At 38.9% G+C, this 15,677-nt stretch overlaps 2 protein-coding genes across 3 annotated transcripts in view; both read right to left on the bottom strand.

The window, feature by feature from the left end:
- samm50 (SAMM50 sorting and assembly machinery component) overlaps positions 1–8,933 on the bottom strand; it is a 15,238-nt gene extending 6,305 nt beyond the window's left edge. The window contains exons 1-10 of one of the 2 annotated variants that reach the window (XM_024281114.2): positions 8,747–8,933; positions 6,618–6,728; positions 5,817–5,918; positions 5,649–5,736; positions 5,458–5,564; positions 5,150–5,280; positions 4,515–4,602; positions 719–847; positions 486–557; positions 333–419 (exon numbers count right to left, since the gene is read on the bottom strand). In XM_024281114.2, coding sequence (XP_024136882.1) covers positions 333–419; positions 486–557; positions 719–847; positions 4,515–4,602; positions 5,150–5,280; positions 5,458–5,564; positions 5,649–5,736; positions 5,817–5,918; positions 6,618–6,728; positions 8,747–8,767 — 936 coding nt within the window. In that variant the 5' untranslated portion in view covers positions 8,768–8,933. The remainder of the gene's footprint in view (positions 1–332; positions 420–485; positions 558–718; positions 848–4,514; positions 4,603–5,149; positions 5,281–5,457; positions 5,565–5,648; positions 5,737–5,816; positions 5,919–6,617; positions 6,729–8,746) is intronic. The other variant, XM_024281113.2, reaches the window with a different exon arrangement.
- A 3,032-nt stretch (positions 8,934–11,965) lies between these two features.
- On the bottom strand, positions 11,966–15,648 carry si:dkey-42p14.3 (EF-hand calcium-binding domain-containing protein 10). Its single transcript, XM_024281115.2, has 4 exons — positions 15,494–15,648; positions 12,648–12,812; positions 12,417–12,507; positions 11,966–12,325 (listed from the first exon to the last, which is right to left on the bottom strand). Exons 1-4 carry the CDS (start codon positions 15,594–15,596, stop codon positions 12,277–12,279), a joined length of 408 nt encoding a protein of 135 aa, XP_024136883.1. The 5' UTR covers positions 15,597–15,648; the 3' UTR covers positions 11,966–12,276.
- Positions 15,649–15,677: the final 29 nt, after the last annotated feature.

Below are 15,677 nucleotides of genomic sequence, written 5' to 3'. Positions count from 1 at the left end.
AAAGCCACGCCCCCTCAGAGGAGATTTTGGAAACAGAGGCTTCAGATCAACATGAAAAATGGCTTTTTAAGACATTTAGGTTGCGGGGTTTTGGTTAAAAACTTCATAATCATCATTAAAACACTACTGGGAACGTTTTTTTTTAAATACTGTAAGAGAAATTGTCATAGCGGGACTGTAGTGATTTAATTTTGTTTTCCAATCATTGGGTTAGCAGTTAATGATAAATATTTCAGTATTGTCCATTTAAAACCTTAGCTGGTGAATTATTATATGCCTTAATTGATTAAATCTACCCAAACGGAGAATGGATTTAAATTATTTGAACTCACGGAGTCCCAGAAGAGTTTTTTGTTGAGTTGGATCTCAAAATCCTCCTTTAGGAAACAAGCATCTCCTCCAGTGAACCCAGCCAGCTCCTAAACAGACAGAGTCTCAGTGCTGTGTGCACCACTACTGCATTCATTTCTGCTTTGACAACCAACCTGATGGATCTTCAGTAAGCCTCCTTTCTTTGGAAGGATGGAAGAGTTTCTGGTGTCGATGACCATTGCGTGCTACAGAGAACAAATGTGGTAGAGGCTTAAAACTTTTTGTTTCTTTTGTATTTTTTTTTTTAAATGTCACTCTTTATTCCACTCTTTGGACGAAGCGTTTATAGTCTCACTATATTGAAATGATAGAGGGGTTTGATTCTGTAAGGTAGATGAGTAAATACCGAAAGGGAGGACTTGAGGGAATGACCGCTCTCCTCACGGACAGCAAAAGAAGCGGTGTTAGCGAGGCAGCCCAGCTCTCTCCACACTCCCTCCCACTTCAGGGTTTGGTTGGTCTTCCACACAGGGAACTGAGGACGGTACATTTATCAATAAAACACCAAGTTAGTACACATTGATAAACAGCTAAAGTTCTCATCTGAAGCAAGACAAATAATACATGTATGATATCTGTAAATAGAACTAAATTTAAAAACTTAAAATGTTGGGGAAACTGATTTAAACTTTTGTGCAAAAACATATGATCCTACAAAGAAACTTGAAACTGTTGTGAACTGTTGTGATGATTGAGTTACATGTTCCATGAAAATATAAAGTCAAAGAAAAGTAAGTAATTACACTTTTTGTCACTATTTTCCAGAGAGTAACTTTGGTATATTGCGGCATATATCGTTATTGGGATATAAAATAATCTATTTTGGGATATACACCATTTTTGGCCCAGCACTAAGACATGCTGTAGTATAAAGACAAACTGTAGGACTTTTTTTGTTGTTTTTTTTTTTACCGCTTTCACTCAGCTTTTGTCCATTCAAACACTGATCCCACAATGCTGTTCCATCGGGAGTGGCTCCTTTCAATGTGTAGCGTTATCAAAAGAAGACTTGACCAAAGTAGAGGATTAACTGTAAACATACCATTGTAACAATGACAGGCAATTTGAATGCAACTAGTATTGCCTATTAGGGGTGTGCCAAAATATCAATATTGGGATATTTCACGACATTTAGTCCTGCGTTTGATTATTGATGGGTTCTCACAAGGGATGTAACAATTCAGTCAAGTCATGATTTGATTCACAGTTTTGATTATTTTCCCCACACAACAAATTATAGATATTTTAAGGTCAAGTATGTTTTCTTTTTGCCCCTTAAATCAAACTTTCTTTTTTCCCACTAACAGAAATGATTCAGTACAAATAAACAATGATACATAATATTGAAATGATGACAAATCCTTTCATACTCTGTTCATGTTGTGTTCCACGAGACGGACCGCTCCACACCCGCTCAGCGCAACCCTCCCTAGCTGCTGAAAACTTGTGTAGCAACGTGCGGAGGCCAGGAACTCTGGTGTGCGCATTTGCATTGACTTTTCATTGAAAGTGTCTGCTTGATTGTGCGGTCAGTGTGTAAGCACCTACACACACACTCACAGGCGCGCCTGCCTGGAAAACTGTCAAATTGATGTTTTAATTCTCAGCATCGATGAACGTCTTGACGAGTTTGAATCAGTTTTTTACAGATTCCATAAGAATCGTTACATCCTTAGTTCTCACCAAGTATCGATCTTTTATTTTCCTTTGAAGAGACTGTAAAATGTTTTATTTGTCATCTTTTAGTGAGACGTTCCTTTGGAGGTAGATAGGGGGCGCACATTGCGCCAATGTGTCTAACAGCTACTTAAATTATTTAGTTTTTGTTCTGTTGTTTACAACAATTCTGCTCTAAGTAGTGGCACTGCTGTTCTTGTTAACTTTTATTTACACTGAATTTTATAGATAATTCCAGTTCAATTGGTGTCAATGTTTGTTAAAGACATAATATTACTGATTTGCACAAACGTGTCTATTATTTGTTGCACAAAATAAGACACAAGCTGTTTATTATGATTGTGTTTGGGCATGAAAATTAATGGGGATATATTTTCCAAAAAAATGTGTGTTCTTCAATATAATGTCAATTATTAGAGCAGATTTTTTACCAATTATCGCAGTATCCCAATATCATCGATATCGTGAGCCGTGTGTATCGTGTATCGGATCGTATCATGAGGTACAGTGATTCACAGCCATATTGCCTACATGCAAAACTAACTCCAATCAGGAATATGAGCATAAGAAAAGGTTTTTGTTTATCCCATTCAATAATAGTTTAGAGTACATCTTTTATAAAAAACAGACTAAAAAGCTAAGACTGTTATGAAATGTGAGTATCTGATCTTCAGGTATACATCTGGTGGTTCAGTGGGATAAAAAAGTATTTGTCTGACACCAGTTCTGTAAGCTGCCTCACTTAAAGAGATGACAGAGGTCTGTGATGTTCTTCTAATTAGCTGTGAGGGACAAATGATAAAAATCAATAATCTGTCTGACAAAAATCCTGAAATGTGATTTAGTGGAACAACTTGCAGAATTGTTTGCTGCCAGATATTTTTTGCTCAGCTGTACATGTTGATGCTGCTTTATGGAAGCTCTTTTGCTGACCCAAACACACCACTGAATCTATAAGGAGAGGTGCATAGAGTCTTACAATGCCTAAAATAGATACCAACACCACAAGCACTTTTAAGGCTGTACAGAAAAATGTCTTATCAGCTTTTTCTGAAACAGTGAAGACCTGAGCAGAGAGGCTTACAGGTAAATACGCATCATCCAGTTCATTCTTCCTGTGGGATCTGGCAGTGAAGAGTCTTTCAGCTGATGTTTTATCTATCATGCCTGAAAAAAGCCTCTTTATCGTTTGCAGTGATTAAGACGAGCAGCTTTGAGCATAAATGTTTGCAGCACAAAGTAATGCTCATCTTAGAATACTCCTCAACCGCTCTTCAAAATGAAAAAATTGCAAGTCCCCCAATTTAAAAAGGTCTTGTTTACTCACTGCACCAATGCTGCCACTGCCTTATGAGGTAGAGCAAAATCTGTAAGATGTTACAGTAACAGTCTATCCTCTATAACAAATGTCAAAGTCAAGGCCCGGAGGGCCGGATCCGGCCCTCTGGGTAATTCTATCCGGCCCTCCAGATCATTTTATTTTATAGTTATTAATGACCCGATGTTATCTTGACCTCATTTCTAATATATAATTTTGACAAAATATATTTTTACAGACAGTAAAATGTTGAAAATTATTTAAGGTTTAAGTTGATTTATAATGAAATAATATTCCTGCTTTTTTATTATTTATAATTATGTTAAAAAAATACAGTTTTAGTTCTCCTCATGCATGCGTGGGTTTTCACCGGGGACTCCAGCTTCCTCCCACCATCCAAAAACATGCTTCATAGAATAATTGGTGACTCTAAATTGCCCCTAGGTGTGAATGTGAGAGTGAATGTGTGTGTGATTGAGGCCCTGAGACAGACTGGAGACCTGTCCAGGGTGAACCCCGCCTTCACCCATCAGTAGCCGGGATAGGCTCCGGCACCCCCGCGACCCCGAAAGGGAAGAAGCGGCCAAGAAGATGGATGGATGGAATTACAGTTTTAAAGTTTTAAAAATTGATATTTTGGAGAATTTTTTTGCATTTACTAAGATTTGTTTGAGGCTTTTTTGGAGTTTAGCTAATATTTCAGCTACATGCTAGCTATTTTGGCTAACCTAGTTTTTTTGTTTTTTTAGCTAATATTTTAGCTGCCTATCAGCTTCAGTGTTTTTAGCAATCAATATCAGCATCTTTAGCTGCCACATTCAGCTTACAGAATTCACACTAGCATTATAGTAGGTAATACTATATATCTAGTTCATAATTATGTTAAAAAGTTACAAGTTTTAAAAATGTAGTTCTAGTTTGTTCAATAAATGTTTATCCTGTTCAGCTCACGACCTAAGGTGTGTTTTGGATTTGTCCCTTGTGTGATTGAGTTTGACACTCCCGATCTATAACAACATAGTGGGACAAAGCTCGTACAGAGGCTGTCTAAAAATAGTAGTTTACTGTAACCAGACAACATACATAAAAAAATGTAACTTTGAAATGCAAAAAAAACAAAAGGAGTAACTTAGAAAATTGTCTTTACACTTATTTCTGTAGAAATTCCTCGATCAGTCTCTCTTAGTGAGCTCCAAGGAAACTGCCCAGTCACTTTGTACGCATTGATGGAGACACTAAAACGAAAAGAGAAAAGCGTTTCTATAATAATTAATACATAGTGACAATATCTGTGCATCATAACCCCACAGTTTGGATCACTTTTTACTCTTTATCGGATGGAAATGTTTTTCTAAACAGTGGATATGACGTTACCACTTACATGAAGTGAAGATTGGAATAAAAACCAACATTTCACAGCGTTTATTTATGACTCCACTGTTTTCTAATGATGAAACTGTGGATGGTTATTTAAATATTACATTTAAACACATTTTTCTCATCGAAATTGTTCGACCGCATTGCATTGTGGTCTATATCCGCTAATCTAGTGAGCATCGATCGAAATTTCTAGTGCACTTGGTTTGGAATGAGTAGATTCGGACAGCACTAGAAAATGACGAACGTTCTACATAGTGATTAGTTGGGGAATTTGGACACAACCACAGAACTGTTTTGGTCACGTGACTTTTCCCAAAGCGATACGTGCATCGACTCGCCGCGTCAGTGTTGCCAGACCCATCACTAATGAACACTATCCGTCCGTTTGGTTTGACAGCATACTTGCGCTCAAAGTTTCCTGGTTGTGGCTTAAAGAATGACAGGCCATAGGACGTTTCTTTGGTTCCATAAGAAAACTGGAATGTCAGTTTTTCTGCCCGACCAAGGACATTAGGTAACTTTAAACCAAGTACCTGAAATGACAAAGAATTCATTTTGATTAGACAGCCTATACCGCAAAAGGTAAACAACCTTGTAAAATTAACTACAATTTAATATGTTCTTTGATGAAAACATCACTTTTTGATGAGAATTTTACATTAGAAGCAAAATAAACGCTATCCTGTCAGGAGAGCCCTTCAGGAACTCACCATGCTTCCTTCATTATTCCCAACCATAGTGTTGTAGCTGCCTGTCAAGCGTCTCAGCTCGGTGACCTCAAACGTCACATCAAGGCCATTTGGAAGAGCGTGTTCACCTCAAGACAAAAGCACAAAAGTCAACGATGCTTCCCCTGAACGCTCTGAGGAAGATTTCTGCAGGTGCTCGTGCAGAGCATTACCTCGGGCAGTGTCTATGATGACCTCAACCTTTCTGAAGATGCCGAGACGCAGCAGCTTCTGTCGGGCTTCGTGGGACTTACGCATCACCTACATATGTTTAGAAAGGGTTTCTTCCAACCACCAATTCAATAATTAATGACAAGAACTTTGAGTGAACGTGTACTTGCATCGATCAAATTCTTGGCCCGAAAGACTTCCGCGATTTCGTAGGTCAGCAGGTCCTCCTTCGTTCTTCCCAGTCCATCTATATGCACCTGCTGAACAACAACCTGCAAACGGACAACCGAAGCCTCGTTTACAGCCAATAGAAAATACTGATTTAATGTAATTTTTCAACAGTTAACACGATAACTTCAGTAGAATTCAGGAGAAAAGTGTCCTGAATTCTACTGGAATTATCATGTTAACATAAGGCTGAGCGATATTATTGATTAATTCGAGCAAACATATGTATATATATTAGGGGAGTGAATATTAAAGCGTCATACTGGGGAAAAATTAATTGCTATCAATCACAATTTTTTTTATTACATTATTTGGTAACCACTTATCTGCAAAAGAATCACAAAATATTATCACACAAAACCCATTTAGAGCATTTATTTTTAATTAGTGCTGTCAATCGATTAAAAAATATATAGATTAATCAAACTTTAAACTTTAATTTTTTTTAATCAATTCCCAGCCCTAGTGTATATGAATACATACATATATATATTCATACATAAATACATACTTGCCCAGCTCTATGTTAACAGTTGAAAAGTTACAGTGCTAAAGATTTTGTGTTAAAGCGTCACCAGCAACGCCTCAGGTGTTAAAGGGTTAAACACTATTTATTTCCAAAACTCAATAGGTATTTGACACCAGTATTTCCATTTTGAGTCCCAATTTTCTAAAAGTTAAACTGAATACTAAACAAAATAAAAGTTTCCATGGATCCTTTTATACAACTGAATAACTCTTACATCTTTGTTTTTAAGGACTTCCTGCTTTGGCTCCCGTTCGACCCCTGGAGCTTCAATGTCATCAGCTTGAACTCCCAACTCTGGGCCCTGCATGGGCATGGGGTCCAGGCTCTGCAAAACCAAAATGTCACACAAGCAGTTTGGTTAACAAATGTTTCACTTCCAGAAATATCAATGGATCTTTAGTGTCGTTTCCTGGAGTCGTTGGGTGCTTTGGGTCTCCCAGACACCCTCATCCAGGGGCCCGACTGAGCCTGATTGGGTCCAAATGGTATTCTGCTGCCCACACTTCTCTGCCTTCTTCAGCCAGAGCCTAAGAATATCACAAATGGCTCCTTTTCTCTCAGCACCTGTTGGCTTGATGGAGTCTCATTCATTCATGCTGTAGATTAAAAACTCTCTCTTCACTGGTTTCTGAGGAGATGAGCTCTTCTCTAAGCCTGAAGTGGAATCAGTCTGTGACCTTCCCATTCTTTAGAACCAAGGATCTGGACTTTGCAGGCTTGAAGCCCATGTGTGCTCATGCTCATCCTTACCGACCCCAAAGAATCCTCCTGGCTCCCGGTACGGAAGGTGGTGCCATTTGGAGGTCAAGCATAAAGTACCGAGCAAGAGTGAGTGTGACGTCACCCACAGAAAATAGGTGTTTTTGAGATGACCCAGTGCCTCGCCTGGATCTTCCGTGAGGCCAGGCTGAGAAAGGCGCCTGAGGGGAAGGCGAACTCCCAGCTGCAGTGAGATTGACAGGAACAGGAAGTCGGGCTGTTCTTAACTTCAGGTTGAATATAATGTCTCTCCCCCTTAGTATAATCTGTGCTATTGTGTCTTTTAAATTATTTTTTTTACATCCGTCAGGGGAAAACAGATAAAAAAAAAAAAGCCACTAGATGAATTTCATGTGTACTGCCCCAAATAAATAAATAAAACTGAATTAAAGTCAACTCTTAACTCATAATACACTCTTAACAACTCATAACACACATAACCACAGATTATTTAAAATCTTCACTACTTTCCAGAAAGAGTTTCCAAATACACCAATTTTCTTCATTTAGCGCCAGTTATTCCTGAACTACAAGAACTGTCAGGACACCGTTTCCCACAATGCATTGTTTTGTAGTCAGCAAGGCCACTTGCAGCCAGCTCAGTACATATTTCCTGACTGCGCTGGCTTGGGAAGGCGCCCTGAACCCGTCCCTTTCACTCCATAGTCATGTCAGCGCACATGTGACATTGGAGCAAAAAACTAACCAGCATACATCGCGTTGCAGGTGATCTGCACAGCGCTGCGTCCACCTTGTTCATCTCAAACACACTTAATGACTCGCTCCAACAAAAGGAAGTCAATTCAGTTGCCATTTTTTCATCATATGTACACCGCCATGTTGGAACCAGATGACATCAATCCCTCCTCGAGCCGCTTTTCTCCTTCAGAATCTATTGGAATGATTGTCTTAACGGTTGAAAAGTTATTGTAAATCAAAGAACGTAAACACTGGAACTCCAGTGTAAAAGGGTTAAGGTCTGTAAGATCTGGTGGTGGTTTCATAATATGGGCCTGGTGGTTCTTCCTTGCAGATTCAAAGACAATGAGTTTTTTGCTAGTTAAATAACTGATAATGTTAAATTATTTGACTGCACCACTACAAATACAAATAAATCCCACATAACATCACATACAAACTAGGAATGGTGTAAGAAAATATTAAAGTATGTTACCTCATGTAATGATTTGAGTAACCTATTTGATTAGCTTGTGTATCCCATAGTATTACTTGGGTATTTCCAGAATCTTTTGACTCTTGACATACAGTCGTCATTGGTGTAAACTCCAGAACAACTCTTCCATGAGGAAACAAAACAGCAGCCGTCATTGTTTCCACTCCGGCCACAACACAAACAGCTTCCACTGACTCTGTGCTAACAAACACAGACTCTAATAAAGATGTGTTCAGTCTGAACTCTGTCGTTAGTAAGATGTTTCTAATGTATAAATCTCCCCAGTCGGGCCTTTCCAGACTTCAGTGCAGCAGCTGCTGTCAGACAGCCCTCTCTCTCTCACTCACTCACTCACTCTCGCCGGGAGAGGTCAAAGTCAGAGCGCGTGCGATGGCGGGAACTTTCCTTACCCTCGCGTGGACGGTGCCCATGCTGAGCTCCGCGAGCGCTGAGCGGGAAACCGCTGGCGGAACTTCGCGAGGAAAAAACGCCAAACTACTTTAACCTACAAGTAACCGGAGAAAAGCGAGGGACCTCCGTATAAGGAGGCGGCCATGTCACTTCCTGGCCACGCCCCCTTGATGGTGCGCGTTCAAGACAGCGATGCTGCGGAGGAGCCGGGGCGCGTTCAGAAAACCTTCACCGGGGACGGGGGAGTTCAGATTAATGGAAATGTTTAGAGAGTCATATAGGACAACGTTATGGTGACAAAGTCAACACATTTATGTGAGAGCAGCAAGAGAAAAGACAACAGCTTCGAGTATTTTTAACACAACTCGGTTTATTAGAGCTGTTTCATCAGAAACTGATTATACATACTTAATAAAAGTTAAAAAAAAGTTGTCTTTTGTAAGTATGATTTTTTATTAACAAAAAAGTATACAAACAGAACAATATAAACACACTCGAACAGAGCTAGGGGATGTTGTTGACATTCATTCGAGCTTCTTCAAATATTGACAGTTTTCAGGTCTTTTTTGTTAGTTGAGTCACTTATATGGTTAAGTTAGAAAAATAAAATCGTTATAAAAATGTACAAAAGCAGTTTTCAGGTGACTGTATTTACACTTGTGAATATAAAATTTTGCCTTTATGATCAATAATTTAATAACAAAATAAAGATCTTCTTTTAACTGCTTTCTAAAGAAACAAAATTAAACATTTTCCCACTTCAAAGAAAAGTTCTTTTCAATATGATCAATAACAGATCTGCTGGAGTCCATCCAAAAAGACTTTGAGTGCGAACATATCCGGAAAAGGTGATGTCTCTGGTAGGCTCCACAGAATGAACAATTAGTATCAATGTCTCTTTTAAATGTGGTCATGTAGTGATTAGCAGGATAACGCTTGTGTAAAATCTTAAGTGAAACTTCTCAAACATTATTTGTTATTAGCTACTTATTAGGAATGAACCAAATCTTTTTCCAATCCAAGTTATTAACAAAGTCATTCCAGTAAGACTCAACATGTGGAACAGAAATGAATTCTTTTTGAAATAAAGTGGGAATGTTTTTGTTGTTCTGCTTGAGGTCTGAAAAACAGATTTTCTTCAGATTCTAAAGGATTATTAACACTAGAATTCCTAAGCCTGCGCAAATTTGCAAATTTGCGCAGGGAAGAGTTCCCCCCTCTAGTCTGAGAGCCCATTGTTGTGTCATGGTGGGTCACTGATGAGCCATTAACTTGCCCATGTATATGTTAATGCAGCATGTAGTACCTAATGTGTATTTGAACTAACAGGTTGTGTGGGGGTTGGAGTTACCTGATGCATGTGGACAAGTATTGGCTTTTCTGCTTTTACTCACATTTGAACTAAAGTTCCATCTCATTCCTAACCCAGAGTTCAATATGATGTTGCTCCACCTTTTGCTGCTATTGCAGCTTCAACTCTTCTGGGAAGGCTGTCCACAAGGTTGAGGAGAGTATTTATAAGAACTCTGGATCATTCTTCCAAAAGCTCATTGGTCAGGTCACACTGATGTTGGTGGAGAAGGTCTGGCTCTCAGTCTCTGCTCTAATTCATCTCAAAGGTGTTCTATGGTGTTCAGTTCAGGACTCTGTCCTCCATGTCTTTATGGACCTTGCTTTGTGCTCTGGTGCACAAAAATGTTGGAAGATGAAGAGCCCGCTCCAAACTGTTCCCACTAAGGTTGGGAGCATTGTCCAAATTGTGTTAAAAATATTTCTTTCACCTGCAGTGAACAGTTTTGAGGTAAAAATAAAATTTAAAAGTAAAAACAAATATTTCATGTGGACTATTCCTGAGCGGGATTCAAACCCATGACCTTCTGAATGTGAGTCCGCAGCCATAACCACTTGACCGTCTAGTGGCGGAATCTGGAATGCATGTCAAACTTAAATTTAAACATGACATTCTGCATTGCGCAATCAGGAAGTCATTGTTGATGGTTTAAAGGCATTTGTCTGTGTTAAAAATATTTCTTTCACCTGCATTGAACAGTTTTGAGGTAAAAATAAAATTTAAAAGTAAAAACAAATATTTCATGTGGACTATTCCTGAGCGGGATTCGAACCCATGACCTTCTGAATGTGAGTCCGCAGCCATAACCACTTGACCGTCTAGTGGCGGAATCTGGAATGCATGTCAAACTTAAATTTAAACATGACATTCTGCATTGCGCAATCAGGAAGTCATTGTTGATGGTTTAAAGGCATTTGTCTGTGTTAAAAATATTTCTTTCACCTGCATTGAACAGTTTTGAGGTAAAAATAAAATTTAAAAGTAAAAACAAATATTTCATGTGGACTATTCCTGAGCGGGATTCGAACCCATGACCTTCTGAATGTGAGTCCGCAGCCATAACCACTTGACCGTCTAGTGGCGGAATCTGGAATGCATGTCAAACTTAAATTTAAACATGACATTCTGCATTGCGCAATCAGGAAGTCATTGTTGATGGTTTAAAGGCATTTGTCTGTGTTAAAAATATTTCTTTCACCTGCATTGAACAGTTTTGAGGTAAAAATAAAATTTAAAAGTAAAAACAAATATTTCATGTGGACTATTCCTGAGCGGGATTCGAACCCATGACCTTCTGAATGTGAGTCCGCAGCCATAACCACTTGACCGTCTAGTGGCGGAATCTGGAATGCATGTCAAACTTAAATTTAAACCTGACATTCTGCATTGCAAAATCAGGAAGTCATTGTTGATGGTTTAAAGCATCAAAAATGGATCAACACCCCCCCCCATGTCACCAGTTTGTCATTTATAGTATTTGTCTGTGTTAAAAATATTTTTTTTTTACCTGCATCGAACAGTTTTAGGGTAAAAAAAAATATAAAAGTAAAAACAAATATTTAATGTGGACTATTCCTGAGCGGGATTCGAACCCATGACCTTCTGAATGTGAGTCCGCAGCCATAACCACTTGACCATCTAGTGGCGGAATCTGGAATGCATGTCAAACTTAAATTTAAACATGACATTCTGCATTGCGAAATCAGGAAGTCATCAGTTTGTCATTTATTGTACTTGTCTGTGTTAAAAATATTTCTTTCACCTGCATTGAACAGTTTAGAGGTAAAAATAAAGTTTAAAAATAAACACAATGTTCATGGTTTAAATGCATCAAAAATGAATCAACTAACTTTATAGGACAAAATTATTGGAAATAGGGACATTTATTAATTTGGGGGGATTGATAAAAACTTTAGACAGGAATTTCATTTAAATGAAACAAGGTAAAAATATACTTTTTTTGTTTTGTTTTATATATATATATAAACACTTAGGCCTTTCGTTAGAATTTAACTACAAATAATAAACAAAAGCGGGGATATATGATTGTTAGAACTTAATTAAGATTTTTTTTTTATACAACAGCTTTCTATTCATAACTTGGTTATTTAAGATAATAGAACATATGTTAGGAATAGTTTATAATGTAAATAGCAGCTCCACATGTTGAGTACAGTATTAATGCTGGGAGCAGAATGTTGCTGAGCATCTCTGCAGACCTCGTTCTCTGAGGAAGAAAATAAAAAGACCAATGTGATATTTCAGTATGGTAAAGCAAATATATGGCATGCAGGCTAAATTCTAAGATCCAGACTTACGCTTCTGCTTTGAACGTCTCATAGGATATTCTATCTTCATTAACACCTTCAGGACATTCATCGATGTCCCTAATGCCCAGTGTCTTCAGAGCTGGAAGGAAAAAGTATCAGTATCTGTCATCCTCTGTTTTAAGAACTTTAAATTAGCACTCCATCAATATAAATGTAGAACTTAGAATACTAAACCGGATAAATTCTGACTTATCAGATGATGTCCCAACAAACACCTACCCTGCTTGTACTGTGCGAATGTGATGTGGTTCTGTTTGGCTGGGTCCAGGATTCCAAAGACTGCGTCCAGGTTTGAGCTTTGGAACAGATGAGGTCCGGTCACATCATTGATTTGAGAAAGCTTTAGCTGCTTCAGCTGCTCAATGAGAAACTCTCTGGGATTATCTAGAAAACACAAACACCAAGTCACTTATTTTAAAGTCCCACTGCAATCATCTTTAGACCTGTTGTAAAATCGCTCTCGGCGGTCTTTAAATAGACACTTTTCACCTGACGTCACATAAAACAGCGAGTGTGTAACGTCACATACGGTTTACGGGTTTTGAATGTTAAAGTTGACAGCTGAACGCTGTTTAAAGCAATTTTACATACATAATGAAAGGGATTCTAACTAAATGTAACCGAAATGTGTACAATATTTATGTTCTAAATGTTCTACCTGGTTGTATTTCCCTCTCAGATCAAATTTGTATTTGTATTTATTTATTTAGTAGGGACGGATATAAAAACATAGACATACAGCAAAGCAGCAGTCCCATGCCCATATCATCATGCTTGTAGCAGGAGCTAATTTGCAGCATTTGTCCCCTGATGGGCTTTTTATACAATAAAATAATCGTTATAAGGCATAAAATGAAGTGACTGGTTACAAAATGACAAAATTGTCTAAAAACAGAGACTTGTTAAAAGGATAAATATATACGTACACACACATATACATATATGCATACATACACCTAAGCCAACCTCACTCAAACATGTGTGCAACGCTGCTGCTGGTACAGCAATGTCAGTGTTCCTCCTGCAGAATGCTCCACAGCTGCTTCCCCAAAATGATATTAAACCAGTGGTGGATTATTTCTCTCTACAACCCGGTCATAGTTAGATGAAGGTTACAGGAACTTCATTGAATGCTGCTGGTTTGATTATGAAGGTCATTCAGATTCTCTTCTTCTAATTGATGCTAATGCTAATGCTAGCTTGATGAGACGTAGATCTGCAGAAGATCTTTGCTGCCCAGTTAAAGATGATTAGATTTACATGTTCACAAAATCACTAAAAACAGAGATAAAGTCAGAGAATTTCAACGTGTCTGACAGTAAAGAAAAACTAATAACTGTTGAGGGGCTGCACGGTGGTGTAGTGGTAAGCACTCTTGCCTCACAGCGAGAAGGCCCCGGTTCAAATCCCAGCTGGGGGGATTTGGGACCTTTCTGTGTGGAGTTTGCATGTTCTCCCCGTGCATGCGTGGGTTTTCACCGGGGACTCCAGCTTCCTCCCACCGTCCAAAAACATGCTTCATAGGTTAATTGGTGACTCTAAATTGCCCCTAGGTGTGAATGTGAGAGTGAATGGGTGTGTGATTGAGGCCCTGTGACAGACTGGCGACCTGTCCAGGGTGAACCCCGCCTTCGCCCATCAGTAGCCGGGATAGGCTCCGGCACCCCCGCGACCCCGAAAGGGACAAAGCGGCGATGAATGAAGAATGAATGAATAAATAACAACTGTTGAGTTATTTTCTGATGTAGCTCCTCTTTGCTGTTGCTCATAACCGTGTCTGATGCTGCAGGATAATAAAAGTAACAAGGATCAAAATCATTTGAAACTGTCAATAAATATACCACTTAAAAGTTTTCCTATTTTTACAATTACCCCTAAAATACCCTGAAAAACAACAACTACCACTTATGACAACAACTACATTTATCCTTGGGTTGAGTTAAAACACGCGCGGTCATCATGCAGCAATCTGCATCTTGTCTGCTCCTCTTACATGAATTTCCATCAGTTTTTGTGCTGATCGCACTTAAAACACGTGAGAACAACATAAAGCAAAACATAACCTGTTAGAATAATATCTGCTCAAATGAAAGGTTGATATTTTCAATAGAACCTCAAATATTGAAGATTATTCAAATTTATATTTAGATTTGTGAACGATCTAAGACAGGAAATAAAAATAAAGTCCAGCAGGACATTCATGAAATAAATATTGTACATTTTTCTGTTGAAATTGGTAAGGTTACCTTTTATTATTTATGTAAAATTGTGTGAAACAGGGGCTGCACAGTGGCGCAGTGGTTAGCGCTCTTGCCTCACAGCGAGAAGGCCCCGGTTCGACTCCCGGCTGGGACCTTTCTGTGTGGAGTTTGCATGTTCTCCCCGTGCATGCGTGGGTTTTCACCGGGGACTCCAGCTTCCTCCCACCGTCCAAAAACATGCTTCATAGGTTCATTGGTGACTCTAAATTGCCCCTAGGTGTGAATGTGAGAGTGGATGTGTGTGTGATTGAGGCCCTGTGACAGACTGGCGACCTGTCCAGGGTGTACCCCGCCTTCGCCCATCAGCAGCCGGGATAGGCTCCGGCACCCCCGCGACCCCGAAAGGGATGAAGCGGTCAGGACATGGATGTTTGAAACAGCGTTCAGCTGTCAGCTTTGACGTTCTAAACCCGATCACTGAAGTCACTTTTCTATTAGTTCTATTGATTTTTTTGGAATAAGCACATACTAAAGAACAATTTTCACAAAAAAAAAATATTATTTTGATTTTGGTCACATAAATAAAAGAAATACGTTGTGAACATGAAATTATTCTTTTAAATTTACAAAACAAGATTTTACCATTTACATTTAGCATGAAATAATAAATGTTGACAAAGATAAGCGAAACTTTTAAATCATGAAAAAGAATGTTTAACCGGGAAGTAACTGTTCCACCAATGCAACCAATCAGGAATTTGTGTCGATACTAAAACAAAAAAACCGCGTGTTTTCTTTGTAAAACAGAACTCGGGTTATTAAAAATGCCTCCATGTTCGGTTTAGACACAGACGAGACTCAAACCGGGTCTGTAGAAGACGAGCATGGAGAACAGGTTCTCCACCAGCTCCGCGATTCTGTGTTTCCTCAAATAAGCGGCAGCGTCTTGTTCCCGCTTCGTCGCCATCTTTCCTGTTTAAGGCAGTTGCTAGGATACCGGGGAAGACTGGCGAGAGCCTTCCAGGGAACACGGGGGCCACTGCGCATG

The sequence above is a fragment of the Oryzias melastigma genome, linkage group LG6 (genome assembly GCF_002922805.2).
Source record: "Oryzias melastigma strain HK-1 linkage group LG6, ASM292280v2, whole genome shotgun sequence".
NCBI lineage: Eukaryota > Metazoa > Chordata > Actinopteri > Beloniformes > Adrianichthyidae > Oryzias > Oryzias melastigma.
Note: the sequence above shows the minus strand (reverse complement) of the source record. Positions and strands in the feature narration are given on the sequence as shown.